The 18,794-nt window shown below is 34.3% G+C and overlaps 3 protein-coding genes across 3 annotated transcripts; all 3 read right to left on the reverse strand.

Annotated features, from left to right (window-relative positions):
* Positions 1-697: 697 nt before the first annotated feature.
* LOC135123700 (esterase E4-like) lies at positions 698-3,522 on the reverse strand. Its single transcript, XM_064048554.1, has 8 exons — positions 3,265-3,522; positions 3,048-3,182; positions 1,940-2,473; positions 1,718-1,886; positions 1,473-1,651; positions 1,261-1,414; positions 1,074-1,206; positions 698-1,010 (listed from the first exon to the last, which is right to left on the reverse strand). Exons 1-8 carry the CDS (start codon positions 3,448-3,450, stop codon positions 845-847), a joined length of 1,656 nt encoding a protein of 551 aa, XP_063904624.1. The 5' UTR covers positions 3,451-3,522; the 3' UTR covers positions 698-844.
* A 922-nt stretch (positions 3,523-4,444) lies between these two features.
* LOC135123701 (esterase FE4-like) lies at positions 4,445-10,314 on the reverse strand. The gene is made up of 8 exons (XM_064048555.1): positions 10,014-10,314; positions 8,841-8,966; positions 7,717-8,250; positions 7,501-7,669; positions 7,259-7,437; positions 7,054-7,207; positions 6,869-7,001; positions 4,445-6,813 (listed from the first exon to the last, which is right to left on the reverse strand). Exons 1-8 carry the CDS (start codon positions 10,197-10,199, stop codon positions 6,639-6,641), a joined length of 1,656 nt encoding a protein of 551 aa, XP_063904625.1. The 5' UTR covers positions 10,200-10,314; the 3' UTR covers positions 4,445-6,638.
* A 4,721-nt stretch (positions 10,315-15,035) lies between these two features.
* On the reverse strand, positions 15,036-18,231 carry LOC135123699 (esterase FE4-like). The gene is made up of 8 exons (XM_064048553.1): positions 17,974-18,231; positions 17,765-17,890; positions 16,267-16,800; positions 16,047-16,215; positions 15,805-15,983; positions 15,596-15,749; positions 15,402-15,534; positions 15,036-15,336 (listed from the first exon to the last, which is right to left on the reverse strand). Exons 1-8 carry the CDS (start codon positions 18,160-18,162, stop codon positions 15,156-15,158), a joined length of 1,665 nt encoding a protein of 554 aa, XP_063904623.1. The 5' UTR covers positions 18,163-18,231; the 3' UTR covers positions 15,036-15,155.
* Positions 18,232-18,794: the final 563 nt, after the last annotated feature.

Below are 18,794 nucleotides of genomic sequence, written 5' to 3' on the forward strand. Positions count from 1 at the left end.
GTAATACAAACTACATTACTTACACAATCGTAACTATCCACTGACAGATATTTTTAATACAGACAAAAGAAAATCCAGCATGCACCAGATCATACGTCTTTTTACAAGATTTGCTACGAAGTTATCATGCTTGTTATCTATCAGTTTTAATTACTTATTAAGATTTATTAGTATTGTCAATGATAGCAGATTAGCGAAACATATGAAATTCCAAAATTAACTAATTATTATCTGCCAGGGTGGAGAGTTATCGTTTATTTAAATGTTAAGATCATAGCAATGTGAACCTACAAAATTTAGTTTTATATATAGAAAATTACATATGTTATTACTTCGTACTTATTTAATTACCGGTTGAAAAAAGATACTCATCGTTTATAAAAACCGAGGCTTATCTCAAAAAATTTGGCTTTAGAAAAAATTACTTAAAGGAGTAACATTCTAGTTTGCTATCTGAGAAACATTCGCAGATTAATGTCAGTGATTTCGACAAACGTTTTTGTAGATCTTAGACTACCAGCAACAAAATAAGCATGAAATTTTATAAGTAAGATAGGTAATACGTTTGTGAGAAGTTTAGATTTTATACTACTTTTCTCATAACACCAATTCATTTTCTCCAGAATATTTTATGACGGTTGCAAGGTTTTGTAATGGAAATCCTCAAGAAATAACAAGAGGAACGAAAACTTCGAAGTTGAATCTCTTCTAATCATTATTATTATACATTACATACCTACACATAAAAATAAACGTAATTTTTAAATAATTCGGAAGTTATTTTTTATCCTAAACCTTTATAATCGTTGTTCTATTCAATTTAATTAAGTCAAATCTACAAGTTCTAAGAAAGTGGATATAAATTTCTCCAAAATGAGTATCTATCCTCGAACAATTTTTCTTTAAGAGTGAGTTTTTCTCCAATTTCCAAGTATTTTTTCGTGGTTGTGTCATACGGTGTCCACTCAATGTTGCCAATGTTTTCGTTATGACTGCAGTCAGCTGGATCACTATTAAAAAAATTAAGCGTCAGAATTATCCCAGGAATTAAATGTAGTATATTTAGCACTTACCCTGTAGTAGCAAAATTAGCCCAAAGGGAAGTTAACGTTCCTACCATTTTACGTTCTGGAAAGCTAGCATTAAAAAATGGATACCTTGTGGAAATGTAGAACAAGTAAATTAAATCGTCATGATGAGCCACACCTTAAATCAAAACTATAATATAAATTTCGCAATTTCTAGCTCGAGAGTACATACCATTTGGTATAGTTCCGTTAGAGTCAGGACGATAAAAGTGACTATACCGTCCTTGATAAGTAAATTGGTAATAATATACCGGCTTACTGCTGTATGTAGATAATAAATCAACAGCTCTGTTGATTGGAAACCCAACAATAGAATCAGAGTATGCCTAAAAATTGTGGCAAGTATATATTTAAGAATTTTAATTTTGTTTGCCAAAAACTTACATTTCCTAAATTTTGTAAAGACGCATTATTTATCGGATCGACACCAAAATAAAACTGATGTACACTGTTACTGACTTCTTTTGATTTCTTGGTTCCCCTTTCGTAAATAAACATAATTGGCGCGTAAGTTTCAAAATCGCTGTTGAGTTGTTGCAATAAAGTAGCATTAGCTAATACAGCTAAAAATATTTAAAAATAAGAATTCAGAAAAAACACATAACACATTAAGTGGTGTGGTCACTTACGAAAAGCTCTTTGAGCAAACTCATCTTTGGTAATTCCTGCTATTACAGGAATTTGTGCGAATTTTCCACTTTTAATTAATTTAATTGGATGATCTGGGAGAAATCGTTCTTGTCCAAAATCTTCTTCAATAACTGGTGTCCATATCAGTATAGGATCGAATCCAAATTCCTAAAATATTTATCAAAAATTTGGGTTCAAAAATATGAAATACTCTTACTTACAGTAAGTTGGAAAAACGAGTTTGCCAATTCTTCTGCAGGTGTTTTTCTTAGACAATCTATTATTACTGTTGCATTATCATCTGGACATCCTACAATTCTAGCCTGCCTTTTGGCTAAATCCAACTGATTTGTGGGCATGTGCCAATGTCCCAGTGCAGACCCGCTGCCAAGAATAGCTTTGTGGAACAGACCACGCGACATTGGAGAAACTATATGGAGAGTGGTACTCCGGGACCCTGAACTGTACCCATAGAGAGTAACAGAATTTGGATCTCCACCAAATGATGCTATATTATTTTGAACCCACTTCATTGCTAGTACTTGATCTCTTAATCCATTATTTCCAGGTGCTTCTTTGCCAATACTAAGGAAACCCAGCGTACCTAACCGATAATTTAAAGTTACCAAAACTATATCTTGGTCCATTAAGTAATGCGGCCCCGCCCTGTTGCTGCGACTAGTGACACTGTAAAATCCTCCAGCGTGCAAATATATTATTACTGGACGTTTAGGGTTGTTCCTTCCAGCAGGGAGCTGCAAATTTCATTTTTAATCCAATAATTTAGCTGATAAATGGAACAGGTAGATGCCTTTATGGAACCATTATAGACTGCGACAAAAACTTTTTCTCAGAGTGAGTTCCTTATTCTAGTTAGTCTAGGTACCTACTACATTGGGCAAGACTGTTTTTTTTTATAGTTACTGTTATATGTTGTGTTTATATTAGTAATATGACGAATCCAAAAATTCGCTCCACTTATTAGGCCAGCCGTGTTTTCCTGAGAGTTCTCGCACTGAGATTATATTAAAAATAGGCTGCTTATTCTATAGTGTACATTTTCTGTTGAAAATCCAATGGATCATTTTTAACTGTATGTATTAGTGCAAAATTCTAAAGCTTGAAAATGTGGTTTTATCACGACACGACGTTGCATTAAATTTGTGTTTTTTAACTGAAATTTGTTCAAATCGTCAAATAGGTACTCAACTAGTTAGGATAAAATCACGCTTTAAGTTTTACCTGACTTTTCTATTGCCATAAATTTTATGTTTGAATGTACATATTAGCACCTCTAGAAGAGTATAAATAGTCTAATACGAAAAGCACCTTAGTTGTGTAGACATTAAGAAACAGACAGTCCTCCGAAACGGGAGTAGTACTGCTGCTACCAGGTTGTGGGCAAGCCGGTGCATCGCTAGTAGCATTGTAGATTCCAGTCCACGATTCAGCAGGTTGTGGTGGCTATAATATTAAAAATGCACTTGAACCTGTATGTTTATTATTTGTATAGATTACACTAAGCAGAAACTGATAACTAACTTACTTTAAAACGGAGTTCATTAACTGGTGGTTTCGCGTACCGAATTCCTCGAAACGCATAAAAACTTTTTCCTAAACGAGTTGTTAATGTTGTTCCTAAAATTTTACCAAGAGGTGTAGGGACTTGAACATTTTGTGTAGAAATCGCGTAATTCAGAAGCACGAGAACAAGAAACACGCGTGACAACATTGTTTTACTGACTGGAAAAACGGTGTCGTGTCGGTGATTTATAACTATCTTAATATTTGCATAATTCGAAGAACTACCAAAAGCAATTTACGTGGAAATTCCCTACGATAAAAACAGTATTGGTTTTAGCTGAAGTTATTTTAACTGATAATATTTTTAATTGCATAAAAATAAAATAATCATAATAATAATAATGATATTAATTACTTATTTTCAAAAGCATAATATTTATTTTTCTTTATTCTGATCTCTTGTATTATATTCCCATTATGTTACTGACCGGGAAAGTCCAACATTCCAAGATTTATAACTTTTTAAAGCTCACTTATACGGATTAGTATACGGAATTTTATTCATTGCGGTTGTTTTTATCTGCCGTGACTACGAACGAACACAGTTGTTGTAATCAAATTTTACGAGCTATTTTGACGAATGACGAATGTTTGATTTCTTTAGACATATAAATTTTGGAAACCTGGAATTTAAAATGCACCATAAGATTATTATAAAAAGGTTGAAATAATGGAACATGGTTCATCATTGCGATATGTTTATGTAGCGCAGGATTGAATCCAAGAATCCTGTTCGTATTTGAAATTCGTCTTTCGAGTAAGACTCTTTGCCTGCGAAGAGATCACTGGCAGACACGAAAACATTGTAGACCTGTTTACACACATTTAAATAAGAATTGTATTATTGATTTTTTGTATTACATACAATTTAAAATAATTGCAAGGTAAAAACAATATATTTTGTTCATTTTATATATGATTGTATACGCAAGGACAACTCAAAAAGAATACAATTTTAATATGGCGAACTAATAAGTCAATGAAGCATCAGATCATACATTTTGAGTAGGCAGGGGCCCCATAAAATATGGGGTGGTTTCGTAGGGGGGTTGGCCGTGAGTGTAAAACTGAGTTTTCGGAATTGGTGGTGCTGTCATTCGGCCGCCACCTTGAAGAGAAGGGTGCAACTAGTTTTTACTCCAACAGCGTAAGCTAAGGAAGTATTGTAATCGAGTCCATTGGACTTGCTGCTTTCATGTTGTCTTGACGTTTCATGACCCCTACAGTACGAAAAAATAGGTCTTTGTCTGCCGTCTGCCCGCGTCTGTGTCAAATTTTATTAGACAAATTATCTCCGAAACTATCAGACCGATTGTTGTCAAATTTTGTACGTATATTAGGAATAGACCAAAATTTGTCTGATCATCTGTGACGTCATCTCCAACTTTTAAAATATTAAGCGTTATTTAAATTTTCTAAAAAAAAATCGTGCTGAGTTTCTGCCCTAGGCTTTTGTAAAAAAATCAAAATTGTATAACATTTTAAAATTCAACTTTGAAATTACAAAACCGAATACTCTGGGAGCTTGCAAACGTTTTAGGTTTATCGGAAACATAATAAATCGTTCATTTACAATTACATCTTTCAATTTTGCCGAATAAATGTTATTTAAATTTAATTAAAATAACTTATTCCTGCATGTGTGATTTATGAATCCATCTATTGGGTTATTAAAAAATCAAAATTGTGTAACATTTTGCAATTTAATATTGGAATTGCAAAACCGAATGCTTTGATGAGGCCTTGCAAACATTTTACGACTATCGTAAGCTTGGTAAGTCGTTAATCAAAATTTGTTCATTTATCCCCTCCCGAAAAAAAATGATGATATCTCAAATTTTCACCGAATAAACCTAAATAAGCACAGTATTAAAAGTTACTTGTAGTTTATCAATGTATTCATATTTTTTTGAAATACTTATGCCAGGTGATTAAAAAAAATAATGAATAGAGCGACATGTTTCATTGTCCATCCCATTTTCCGGATACGTGTCCTTGTTAAAATGTTGATGACGTCATAATTTATAATATAATATTTATTTAATAATATAAAAGGCACTAAAAACGATGCTTCTTTACCTGTACTTTAATCATCCACGCATATATTAATTTTAGCTCATCGTCAAAAGAAAAGAAAATTCTCCAAGTTAAATTTGAGAATGTTTTGACTTTCCGTTCCGGGCGAGGGTTTTGTCCAAATTCCACCAATTTCGACCATTTTTTTTTATATGCCCGTAATGGTGACTAACAACAATTTTATAAAAACAATTTCTTTTAAATAATACAATTATTATATACAGATTTTCTTAATGCATTTTTGGCATTGGTGCCTTGAGCAAGTTTTCGGGGCTACTTTTGCCTGAGAGTGGAAGTGGATATCGTGGCCAACCAAGCAAACGGTTGAATCAGATAGATGTAACGCCGTTAGAATTGGTTAAGGAATATGTCCCCTATGTTTTTTTCGGCTATCAGATCAGCCAGGTAATGAAACGGTCGTACTAAACAGAGTTAATGCTGGTGACGACCCTGAATCCAGGTCATTTTAGCTTTTAATTGAAGTGTTCTGATTGGCGGTCAGTAAATTCTGCCCATATTTGGGTAAAGATTGCGTCTTATATGTGGACTGTTGAATGCTTTGATTGGTGTATAGTAAATTCTGTCACGGGTTCAAAAAGAAGATTGAGGTTATGTACGCAATACTTGATGTGCTAATTTCTTAAAAAATGAATAAATGTGTGCTACTAACATTACTTGAGTATACGCATGGTAGTTCGTAGACGGTAGAAGATAAAATGATTAATTCAGCGACAAGTGTAAACGGTTTTCTTTGTATTGAAGATTTAGATTAAGTTTTATTAGAAATCAAAACAAAATCATATTGCGTCAAAAAATTGAACGTTTATTTTTTCAATTTATTGTCGTATGGTTTCTACTAGTGAAAAAAATAGTATATTAACCACGCGCTTCAGAGCCCTCGATGCTGCGCGTCTCGGGTTTTAATTTGCGCTCGGTCTAGAATGCCTGGCTTTGCAACCTTGGCTAATAATATACTATTTTCATCATTCATCTGTTATTATCGTTGTAAGTAAAAAGGACTAAAAAAATTAACATTCTGGTTTTCTATCTGACAAACAGTAGTTGCTTTAGTAATTCCGACAAAAAATACGTTTTTGTAATTTTTAGACTGCCAGCTACAAAATAAGAACGAAATGAAATTAAGTCTTTATAATTTGCTCTACAAGAATTTATTGTATTTTTTTAATTAGTACAGATGTTCACTTAAATCTTTATCTTCAAAGTGTAAAATCTTCGCAAACAGGCTTAATTAAGTAAAATCTATAACTTCGAAGAAAGTGGATATAAATTCCTCCAAAATGAGTATCTATCCTCGAACAATTTTTCTTTAACAGTCAGTTTTTCTCCAATTTCCAAGTATTTTTTTGTGATTGTGTCATACGGTGTCCATTCAATGTCGCCAATGTTTTCGCTAAGGCTGCAGTCAGTGGGATCACTATTATAAAATATTAAGCCTCAATGAAATTAAATTTGTTACATTTAGAACTTACCCTGTAGCAGCAAAATTAGCCCAAAGGGAAGATAGTGTTTCTACCATTTTACTTTCTGGAAAGCTAGAATTGAAAAATGGAAACAGTGGAGAAATGTAGAACAAATAAATTAAATCGTCATGATGAGCCACACCTTAAATAAAAAAAATGAAATATTAATTTCACATTTACTATCTGTAATTTACCGTTTGGTATAGTTCCGTTAGAGTCAGGAAGGTAGAAATGACTATATCGTCCTTGATAGGTAAACTGGTAATAGTATACAGGCTTACTGCTGTAGGTAGATATTAAATCAACAGCTCTGTTAGCTGGAAACCCAACAATGGAATCAGAGTATGCCTAAAATTTATGGTATGTATTTAAAAATTTTAATTTGCGTCAATAAATTACATTTTCTAAATTTTGCAATGATGCATTCGTTATCGGATCGACACCAAAATAAAACTGACGTACACTTTTACTGACTTCCTTTGACTTACAGGTTCCCCTTTCGTAAATAAACATAATTGGTGCGTATGTTTCAAAATCGTTGTTGACTTGTTGCAATAAACTAGCATTAGTTAATATTGCTAAAATATTTAAAATAAAAAGTTACAGAAACACATAACACATTAAATGGTTTGGTCACTTACGAAAAGCTCTTTGAGCAAACTCATCTTTGGTAATTCCTGCTATTACAGGAACTTGTTCAAATTTTCCACTTTTAATTAATTTAATTGGATTGTCTGGAAGAAATTGTTCTTGTCCGAAATCTCCTTCAATAACTGGTGACCAAATAAGTATAGGATCGGTACCAAATTCCTAAACTATTTATTAAAAATTTATATTTATCAAAAAATGTTGCTTACAGCAAACTGGAAGAAAGAGTTTCCTAGTTCTTCTGCAGGTGTTTTTCTGAGACAATCTATTATCACCGTTGCATTATCATCTGGACACCCTACAATTCTAGCCTGTTTTTTAGCTAAGTCCAGCTGATGTCTAGGCAAAGGCCAATGTCCCAGTGCAGATCCGCTGCCAAGAATAGCTTTGTGGAACAAACCACGCGACATTGGAGAAACCATATGGAGAGTGATACTCCAAGCACCTGCACTGTATCCATAGAGAGTAACAGAATTTGGATCTCCACCAAATGATGCTATATTTTTCTGAACCCACTTCATTGCTATTACTTGATCTCTTAGTCCGTTATTTCCAGGTGCTTCTTCACCAACACTAATAAAACCCAACGTAGCTAACCGATAATTTAAAGTTACCATAACTATATCTTGATCCATGAAGTATTGCGGCCCTGCCCAGTTGCTGCGACCAGTGACACTATAAAACCCTCCAGCGTGCAGATGTATTATTACTGGACGTTTAGGGTTGTTTCCTCCAGTGGGGAGCTGCGTATTTCAATTTTAATCCAATAATTTAACCAACAGATGATGGAACAGTAGTTGTAAACTCTTTATTTTGACAAAAAATGTATGCTTCATTTAGTTCATTGTGTCTCAGCACTTAGTGATGGTCAAAGTAGCATTTGTTCTGATATATTAAAAACTTAAATATGTTTTCGTAATGCTTACTTATTTGAAATTTATTTGCAACATAATTTCGGAGACTTTCACAGTCGGAATCAAGACATGATCGTTTTGGAACCGTGTTAACTGAGTTTTTGGGCTCAACGAGTTACCATGCTCTTTTACCTTATTCTTCATCCTGCTCCTGAAAATGCCACTTACGAAAGTGTGCGAAACGTTGAGCCCAAAAACTCAATTAACACGGTTCCAACCCGGAAAACGATCATGTATTGCTTGCAACATTTTCAAAAATTTGTAAACAATCGTCAGTCTGAAATTTCTTCGAGTCTTCTATTTAGCCTAATTAGGGTAAAATCACGTTTTGCTGTTTTTTTTTTGTATTTCCACAAATTTTATGTGTTAGTATGTTACCCTTACGTAGAGAAATACAGATAGTTTAAATAGGAAAGCACCTTGGTTGTGTAGACATTGAGAAATAGACAGTCCTCCGAAACGGGTGTAATACCAGGTTGTGGGCAAACCGGTGCATCGTTAACAGCGTTGTAGATTCCGGACCATGGTTCAGCGGGTTGTGGAGGCTACAATAATAAAAATTGTTCAAACGATATTTAAACAGAACTTTCCGCGCTCCTGAAGTACTGGTGTTAAATTAAATGTTGCAAGTTTAATTTTTTTCATGATAACCTCTGTAGGTTAAAACGAACATATGTGTGGATTATTAAAGTACAGGTAATGAAGCATGCTATGAGTATATTTGAAGTGAGTTGTTCCATAGCAAAATTTTGTGATGAAGTTAACAACATTTTATCAAGGATCCATATATCAATTTGAAAAAGTGCAGTGTAATATGATCATGATAACAGTACTACATAGGTACTCAAAATTTCGGGAAATTTGGGTAAGCCGTTCTTGACTTAATAAAATATAGCCTCATTCATTAATATTTTAACCCACCCTGTAAGTACCTAATTCTAACAAATATGAAGGCATTGATAAACCACAAGTACCATATAAACTCTTTTTGCATAGTTTCGCTGAGGTTCAATAGGCAAAAATTTGGAATCACGTCTACAATTTTTTGGGAGGGACTAAAAGGATAAATTTTGATTAACGATTTACCATATTTACGATAACCTTAAAACATTTGTAAGTTTCAGAGTGTTCGGTTTCAAAATTAAATTGCAAACTGTTGTTATACAATTTTGAATTTTTTTCCAAAAATCTAGATGTCTAGGATAAAAACTCTACCCGGATTCATAAACCACAAATACAGGAGTACGTTAATTAAGTAAAATTTGCTGACCCATTCTTGGTGTGTATGAGCATTGACCAAGCAAATTTTCGTTAGTGTTTTACCATCTGCGCAATATTCCTAACATAAATATAAAATTTGACGGAATCGATCCACTAGTTTCGGAGATTATCTGTCTAATAAAAAGCGACACAGACGGCGGACAAATGGCAGACGGTAGATAGACATCCGAAAATGGGAGACCAATTTTTTCATGTTCTAGAGTCTAGATGTCATGAAATGTTGAAAGCTTGCCTCCGAAAGTAGAAATGCACTTACATCTGTATGTTTATACTTATTGATTACATTAAGCAGAAATTAATAAATAACTTACTTTAAAACGGAGTTCATTAATCGGTGGTTTCCCATACCGGATTCCTCGAAACGCATAGATAGTTTTGCCTAAACGAGTCGTTAGTGTTGTTCCTACAATTTGACCAAGAGGTGTAGACACCTGGACACCTTGTGAAGTATGCACGTAATTCAGAAGCAGGAGAACAAGAAACACGCATAACAACATTGTTCTGTTGACTGCAAGTAACGATATTTATCTGTAATTTATACCTAATTTGTTATTTGCATAATTCGAAGGACCAACAAAAGCAGTTTACATGAAAATTCATACTGATAAAGCAGTATTGGTTTAACTGGAATTATTGTAGCTGATAATATTTTTAAATGCATAAACAAAATACTTAAAATAAAAATGCAGATAACTTATTGTTGATAAATATTAATTTACAGTTTTTTTCATGTGAGTAATAATATTAATTAGTTATTTTTATTATTATATAGTCCTCGATATCACTTGGTTATAAATAGTGGTAGCTGTTTAAAGTTATTTCGTTTTTGCTGCTAATAAAGTTCATCTAATTGAAGGAGGCCACCTACTGCAGCGAGTGCAGTGCACGTCTCGGGAATTGGTTCCTCTTAGGATACTTCGTTCTTCTTTGTTTTTTTAAGAGACGGCCCTCGGATGGCGGCTGGTTCGCCTAATTTTCCGAGTAAAGTCCAAGCAATAGTTCTTATTGCGGTCGAAAATTTATAATGTAAGTCTACGTTGTAGCAATAGGTAATATTGTTACTCAAAAAAATATTAGATTTGCCTCCAAAATGTCCAATGTCATAGTTCGGAAAAGTTAGTTGACAAAATAATTGATGAGCACCCCACGATTTTTAAGTTAAAGTTATAGTTGCAGCGGTACGTCGTATAATGAACCCAGCACGCCATATCATTCTCTCTAATGTGCGTTCTTCGATTCCGCATGCTGTCATCAAGAATCAAATTAAGAGCCTTGGTTCTACAACTGTATCAGCAATGTCCTTTCTAAGAACGGAAATACGAAATACTGAGTATACGCAAGTCCTTTGTTTTCGCAGCAGTCCTACGTCGATTGTGGCTAAAGTCATTGAGTCTATAATTTATGACCAGATGTGTAAGTTTCTGCTAGACCATCAAGTTATCCAACCGGAGCAGCATGGGTTTTGCCCGGAAAATCGGTCCAGTCAAACTTCCTTTGTTGCTTATTTGACTGGACAAGGGGCTTAGACTCCAAATGTCCTCTTGATATCATATATCTCGATTTCTCCACGGCATTTGATAAGGTTCCAAAGCATCGTCTTCTTCATAAATGTCAACACTGTGGTATACGGGGAAATCTTCTTGAATGGATTAAATTCATTCTTAAGTAGGCGACCTTTCCTTGTCAAGGTTGGGAATGCGTTCAGCAAGAGTATTGATGTTGTGAGTAGAGTACTACAGGACACAGTACTCGTCCCTTTACTTTTTATTATCTACACGGCTGATTTAAAATATATGCTCACATCATCGTTTGCTATGTATGTTGATGACGTCGAGATACACGACAAAAAGAGTAATTTTCAGAATTTAATGTAAGATCTTCATGTCATACATAATTGGTCCAAAGATTAGTTGGTCCCGTTAAATTTGGACAAGGGTACTATTTTATATGATGGTAACAAAAACCCCAGACATCCATACTGTATGGGCAATATTAAATTGTCTAGTACATATTCGTATTTAATTTAAATTTTGTGATTAACAGTGATTTGTCGTGGTTACATATTGTAGAAATCACGAAGAAGGCTAACAGAATATTGTTTCTTGGTTTGAATTTACTAATTGTGTTTAGTCTCCTGTACTTTAGCAGGACATTCGATGTCTGGAATCGGTTCACCGAAGGGCAACCAGATTCCCATATTACAGAAACCGGTCACCATATGATGAAAGACTTGTTTACATCAATCTTTGTTCTCTTTCTGAGAGGTGACAGAGAGTTGACGTCGTTACTATCTTCCAAGCTCTGAATAAAATCGATTTCCTGATTAAACACCTGTTTCCTTTCAATACTTTCGCACGTACAAGACGTCATCCTTTAAAATTGAGTAAGGACAAGTTTTGCAACATATTCAGGCAGAAATTTATAACTAATAGAATTTTTGATGAGTAGAACTCCTTACTATATTGTATTATCTGAGTCAGCACTAATATTTAAGTCAAGATATGATACATATTGCGCCAAAATAAAGAGGTTAAACTAGAGAATGACTTCCAGGATTTGTTATAGCGCGGGCATTACTGGTTTTTCCTCTGCCAGATGGCTCTGGTTTAATAATAATAATATTTGTCCCGTTGAATTAAGTTATTTGGAACTCAGATTGCTGTTTTCCACCACATGAGAATTGCAACAGCAAGTAGTTGTAAATCTACATTAAAGTTTTATGCATGTTGTGAAAGAGCTTCATGGTTGCCTTTTTCAAGTTATCTAGGATACCACTAACGGTATTTTTCGGGGCAAGCAAATATGGGTAACCCCATGTATTCTGGCAAAGTACCTAATCGATACGACGCAGTTTCTGATACTTGATATGACGGATTAGTGAGGCGGTTCTAACGTTGATATTGGACGTTCTCCGCTGGGAAACACTGTCATTTATTATAAAGTCCAGGGATTCCTAAACATTGCGACGAAATTCCGGTGGAACGGTCCGGAATGTCGCCCATGGGTGCCAAGGCTTGGGCCGACTAGTGCCGTTGATAAAATAACACCGTCGGGCCGACCTAGGCTTATGTGGCGACCTTCACGCCGCCGGGGGTGGCGCCTTCGGTCAGGAGCGGCTGTCGCTCGGGCGCCAGCTCCCTCTTCGGGGGAGGGAGCACCGGCGTTGTTCTCAAGCCGAAGACACGGATCTCCAGGTGGAGAGCGCCCGCGAAAACAAGACAATAAATAAAACGGAAAGAAATGTTTAAAATAAATCGGGTTTATTCCCTGCCACCAGCTACACAGCTAAAATAATAAATCTTACGGCTAAGTCTTAAATAACTTTACAAAATAGAAAAAGATAACACGTCCGGCACAATCGTTCCCTCCTGGACGGCGGTACCAGACACGTGCTCAACGGTTTCCACTTTTGCCGGTAACGAAAAAAAAACCGGCGACTATGGTACAGTTTTTCGCTCGGTGGCGGCGACTCAAAACCGGTTAGCCGACTGCCAGAAAACCCAAAACGGTACTTACGGTGGTCGGTTCTTTTAGGGCTTCTCCTAAACAGAACACAGGACTTCGCTCTTCTTCTTCGAAGCTTCGAGACAGAATTCCCTATCCTCGGCCGCGTCGGTACGCGTCCCGGTTTCCGGTCCGTGAAAATTCACTTCCTTACAACATGGATGGTTTTTGTCGTTCGAAATAAACGTAAATATATGCGATCGCTAATTCGAATGTAAGCGCTGGAAAGTTATATAGGGGCTTGTCCGCTTGTCAACTTGAAATCGTAAATTTTTTTGGATGATTAAGAACATCAGTATGAAGCAATTGCATCAGTACGGTCGGAACCGGAGTAAGTGAGGAGGCAACCAACCACCGCAAGAGTGCGCTTGTACTTCCAAGCGGTGGGATTAGCTTTCAAATGGCTAACTATACTGCTTAAAAAATTAATAACGATGTTAATGTTTTACGACCTTTGGCGATGGTAAAACATTTTTTCTTGACAAGAAAACATTTGTGAAGATTCTGATGTTAATATTTGAAGAAATATTTGTAACATTTGAAACTGGAATAACTCCCGATTAATTACTACCATTGAATATATTCTAAATTTTAATCTCATTTATCTAAGCAGCTGTTTAGTTCAATCTCTGCTTTCAGTCTTAAAAAACTTATTAGTATTCTAGCTAATAAAGAATGGGCGGTCCTATAAACTACGAGCAAATAAATTAAATCTGAGTTGTTACAAAAAAATATAAAAAATCTTTCTGCTAGAACGTTGTTAGTTAGGTATATCTGTTTTATACTGGAACATTTGTTGTATAGTGACCTATCCGCTCTGCTTAAAGTTGATTTTTAGAAGCGCAACGTAAACTTGACTCCAAAGAAAGCTATGTAGAGTCTGCCATGCACAAGGGGTATTTTGGCCTACTGTTTCCTCAAAAAATGCTATATTTTTTACGTTCTATTTCAATAAAATTAAAAGGTGTACGCAATTTGTGAAAAAATTATGAAAAATCCAAATATTTTCTGTATGTGTTAATACCATGCAAATTTTGGAATGACAACGTAAACAGTGAAAAGCAAGGCACAATGACCCAGTTTTAAAAAAAGACACCATAAAAGACCTGTTTTATTTATTCATAATACATTGCATTTTGACAGAGATTATATAAAAGGCTGAGATCACGTCACTTTACGAAGACTATTTTCAGTGGTGAATCCTTTTTGGAAACAAGACAATTCTATCGTATTTTACGAAAACTCTCGGGCAGGGCGAAATGAAATGTCGAAATGGATAAAAAAGCAGCTGCAGTTTAAGCTGTGGAGGTTGGGTAGGATACGAAACACATTAAAATAACAAATGATTCGAATCGGTTAAGTGCTGTGTCTAAAGTTGGGTAACATAAGATGAATGGAACCTTCTTTTGTAGATAAAAATTTGAAATTAATCTTATTATTTATCACTTTCAATGCTTTCGTTGAAAAACTGTCAGACATTTGTCAAATCTGATAATATTGCACTAGTGCAAAAGTATCGTTAAAATTCAATTCTCGTTGGTCGTCTCCAGAAATACATGGCCTTTACAACTTGTTCTGCATGATTTTGTTTTCATTGCACTACTTAAAATACTCCAAAACATTTTTTGAATTATACATATATATATTCCCAGCATTTTATTAGCGAATTGGCACGCTTAAAATATTTTCAAAGAAAACCTTTTAAATTTCGACGTGCACAAGATTATAGAGGGAACCGTAACAGGTTTGGAAAGGGTTTCAACATTTCGCCCACTTTCGTAATGCGTAGCTTGAAGAAATAACGAACATGAAGAACGAAAAATTCAGAGTTAAATTTCTTCTGATTATTATTACAAATATTACAAACATACATGCATAAAAATAAAGGTATTTTATAATTAGTTCTGAATCCATATTTTAACTTAAATCTTTAATCATCTTTGTTGTATTCAAATCTTCACATTCGAAGAAAGTGGATATAAATTCCTCCAAAATGAGTATCTATCCTCGAACAATTTTTCTTTAAGTGTGAGCTTTTCTCCAATTTCCAAGTATTTTTTTGTGGTTGTGTCATACGGTATCCATTCAATGTTGCCAATGTTTTCGTTAAGACTGCAGTCAGTGGGATCACTATTACAAAAAATTAAGCATCAGAAACATTTCGTGAAGTTAAATTTACTACATTTAGAACTTACCCTGTATTAGCAAAATTAGCCCACAATGAAGACAGTGTTTCTACCATTTTAGTTTCCGGATCAGTAGAATTAAAAAATGGAAATAGTGGAGAAATGTAGAACAAATAAATTAAATCGTCATGGTGAGCCACACCTTAAATAAAAAAATATATATACTTATAACATAAATTTCACGTTTACTATCTGTAGTTTACCGTTTGGTATAGTTCCGTTAGAGCCAGGAAGATAAAAATGACTATATCGTCCTTGATACGTAAACAGGTAATAGTATACAGGCTTACTGCTGTATGTAGATATTAAATCAACAGCTCTGTTGGCTGGAAACCCTACGATAGAATCAGAATATGCCTAAAATTTGTAGAATATAAGTATTTAAAAATTTTAATTAGTTTCAAGAAATTACATTTTCTAAATTTTGCAATGATGCATTAGTTATAGGATCGACACCAAAGTAAAACTGACGTACACTTCTACTGACTTCCTTTGACTTACTGGTCCCCCTTTCGTAAATAAACATAAGTGGTGCGTATCTTTCAAAATCGTTGTTGACTTGTTGCAGTAAGCTATCATTAGATAATATTGCTAAAATATTTAAATAAAAAGTTAAAAGAAACACATAACACATTAAGTAGTTTGGTCACTTACGAAAAGCTCTTTGAGCAAACTCATCTTTGGTAATTCCTGCTATTACAGGAACTTGTTCAAACTTTCCACTTTTAATTAATTTAATTGGATTATCTGGAAGAAATCGTTCTTGACCGAAATCTTCTTCAATAACTGGTGACCAAAGAAGTATAGGATCGGTACCAAATTCCTACAATATTTATCAAAAATTTACATTTAAAATTATGACACTTTTACTTACGGCAAACTGGAAAAAAGAGTTTCCTAATTCTTCTGCAGGTGTTTTTCTTAGACAATCTATTACTACTGTTGCATTATCATCTGGACACCCTAAAATCCTAGCCTGTTTTTTGGCTAAATCCAGCTGATGTCTAGGCAAAGGCCAATGTCCCAGTGCAGATCCGCTGCCAAGAATAGCTTTGTGGAATAAACCACGCGACATTGGAGAAACCATATGGAGAGTGATACTCCAAGCACCTGCACTGTATCCATAGAGGGTAACAGAATTTGGATCTCCACCAAATGATGCTATATTATTCTGAACCCACTTCATTGCTATTACTTGATCTCTTAGTCCGTTATTTCCAGGTGCTTCTTTGCCAACACTAATAAAACCCAACGTAGCTAACCGATAATTTAAAGTTACCATAACTATATCTTGATCCATGAAGTATTGCGGTCCGGCCCAGTTGCTGCGGCCAGTGACGCTATAAAACCCTCCAGGGTGCAAATGTATTATTACTGGACGTTTAGGGTTGTTTTTTCCAGCAGGTAGCTGCAAGTTGCAATTTTAATCCAATAATGTTACTAGTAAAGGGAAAAAACGTAATATGGAAACTATCCCCAAAGCATTTTTATCGATACCATAATAAGATAGTTAAATACAAATTAAAGACATGAATTATATTTTACTTTTGAATCTGCGACTATAGAAGCAAAATCCATTTTCCTCCTTAACCTTTAAATCTTATCGAAGATTAGAATTAGACTCATCGGTGCTGTTGATGTATAGTACACGCATTAAATTAATGTAATACGACTTCAGTCAAGAAAATAACTATTAGCGGTATGTACAAAGAATTTTATTCAAGGCTAAGGAAACTGGAACAATTTGGTTTTTAAATAAGTGTGATCCATTTGTGCGAAGAATGCACAGGTCCACAGGTGGATTAATTACAAAAAAAATGGATTTCTAACAGTGTCTATGAATTCTTTATGCTGTTAATAATATTGCAGTGATATCGATAAGCTTTAGCCGGTTTTCATTAAAATAAAAAACTGTAATTGTAGTGTACAACATTTTGTGTTGAAAATTCAATGAAATCTTGTTTAGAAGTACTGAACTGTGAAAACATTCCACAGCTTAAAAATGCGGTTTTATCACGACGTTGTACTAAAGTCCTACTATACAGATAAAACAAAAGTATATGAAAAACATTTCTTGAAAAACTCAGCTGCAATCACTTTTTTGTTTGAAACACCGATTGTTTAGTAGAAAATATAATCTTATTTAACTTAAACATGTTTTCACGTTGCTTACTTGTTTAATTTTAAAGTTATTTGTTAGTTCAGAGAATCATTTTCAAAAATATGTTAAAAATGTTTAATCTGCAATTACTTGAAGTCTTAAATTAAGGGTAAAACCACACTTTAAGCTTTACCTGTTTTTTTATTTCAATAAATTTTATGGTTTGATATATTACCACTCTCTAAAGGAATAAATCTCAGTAGGAAAGCACCTTGGTTGCGTAGACATTGAGAAATAGACAGTCCTCCGAAACGGGAGTAATACCAGGTTGAGGGCAAACCGGTGCATCGCTAGTGGCATTGTAGATTCCAGACCACGGATCAACAGGTTGTGGAGGCTACAATGTTAAAAATGCACTTGCACCTATATGGTTATACCTATAGATTACATTAAAAATAAATTGATAAATAAATAACTTACTTTAAAACGAAGTTCATTAACTGGTGGTTTCCCATATCGAATTCCTCGAAAAGCATAAATAGTTTTACCTAACCGAGTCGTTAATGTTGTTCCTAAAATTTTCCCAAAAGGTGTAGACACCTCAACATTTTGTGCAGAAAATACGCAATGCAGAAGCACGAAAACAATAAGAAACACGCGTAACCACATTGTTTTGTTGACTGGAAGTAGCGGTGTTGTGCCTATGATTTATACCTAACTTATTTAACATAATTCGAAGAACCAGCAACAGCAGTTTACGTGGGAATTCATAGTGATAAAAACAGTATTGGTTTTAGCTGGAATTATTGTAACTGATAATATTTTTAAATGCATAAACAAAATAATTGAAATAAGAAACCAGATAATTTATTTGTTGATAAATATTAACCTACATTTTTTTATATGGAAGTAATGCTATTAATTAGTTATTTTCAAAGACATAACATTTTTGTTATTTTATTTTGGTCTCGTGTATTATATTCCCATTATATTACTGAATGGGAAACTCCAACATTCCAAGATTTATAAGGTCCACTTATAAGCACTCATAATATTTTATTCATTATGATTGTTTTCATCTGCCATGACTACGAAGTAACGCATCTGTGGAAATCAAATTGTACGTATTATTTTGACGAATGTTTGACTTCTTTAAATATATAAATTTTCGAAACCTGGCATTTAAAATGCAACGTGAGATTATTGTAAAGATGTTCTATCATATCCACTAGCTAATTATTAATTAGGTATAGTGCAGTACTGAGTCTGACAATCCTTTCCTTATTTGATGCTTGCGTTTT

The sequence above is a fragment of the Zophobas morio genome, unplaced genomic scaffold (assembly GCF_036711695.1).
Source record: "Zophobas morio isolate AGI-343-1 ecotype UQ-CSIRO unplaced genomic scaffold, CSIRO_AGI_Zmor_V1 ptg000006l, whole genome shotgun sequence".
Taxonomy (NCBI): Eukaryota; Metazoa; Arthropoda; class Insecta; order Coleoptera; family Tenebrionidae; genus Zophobas; species Zophobas morio.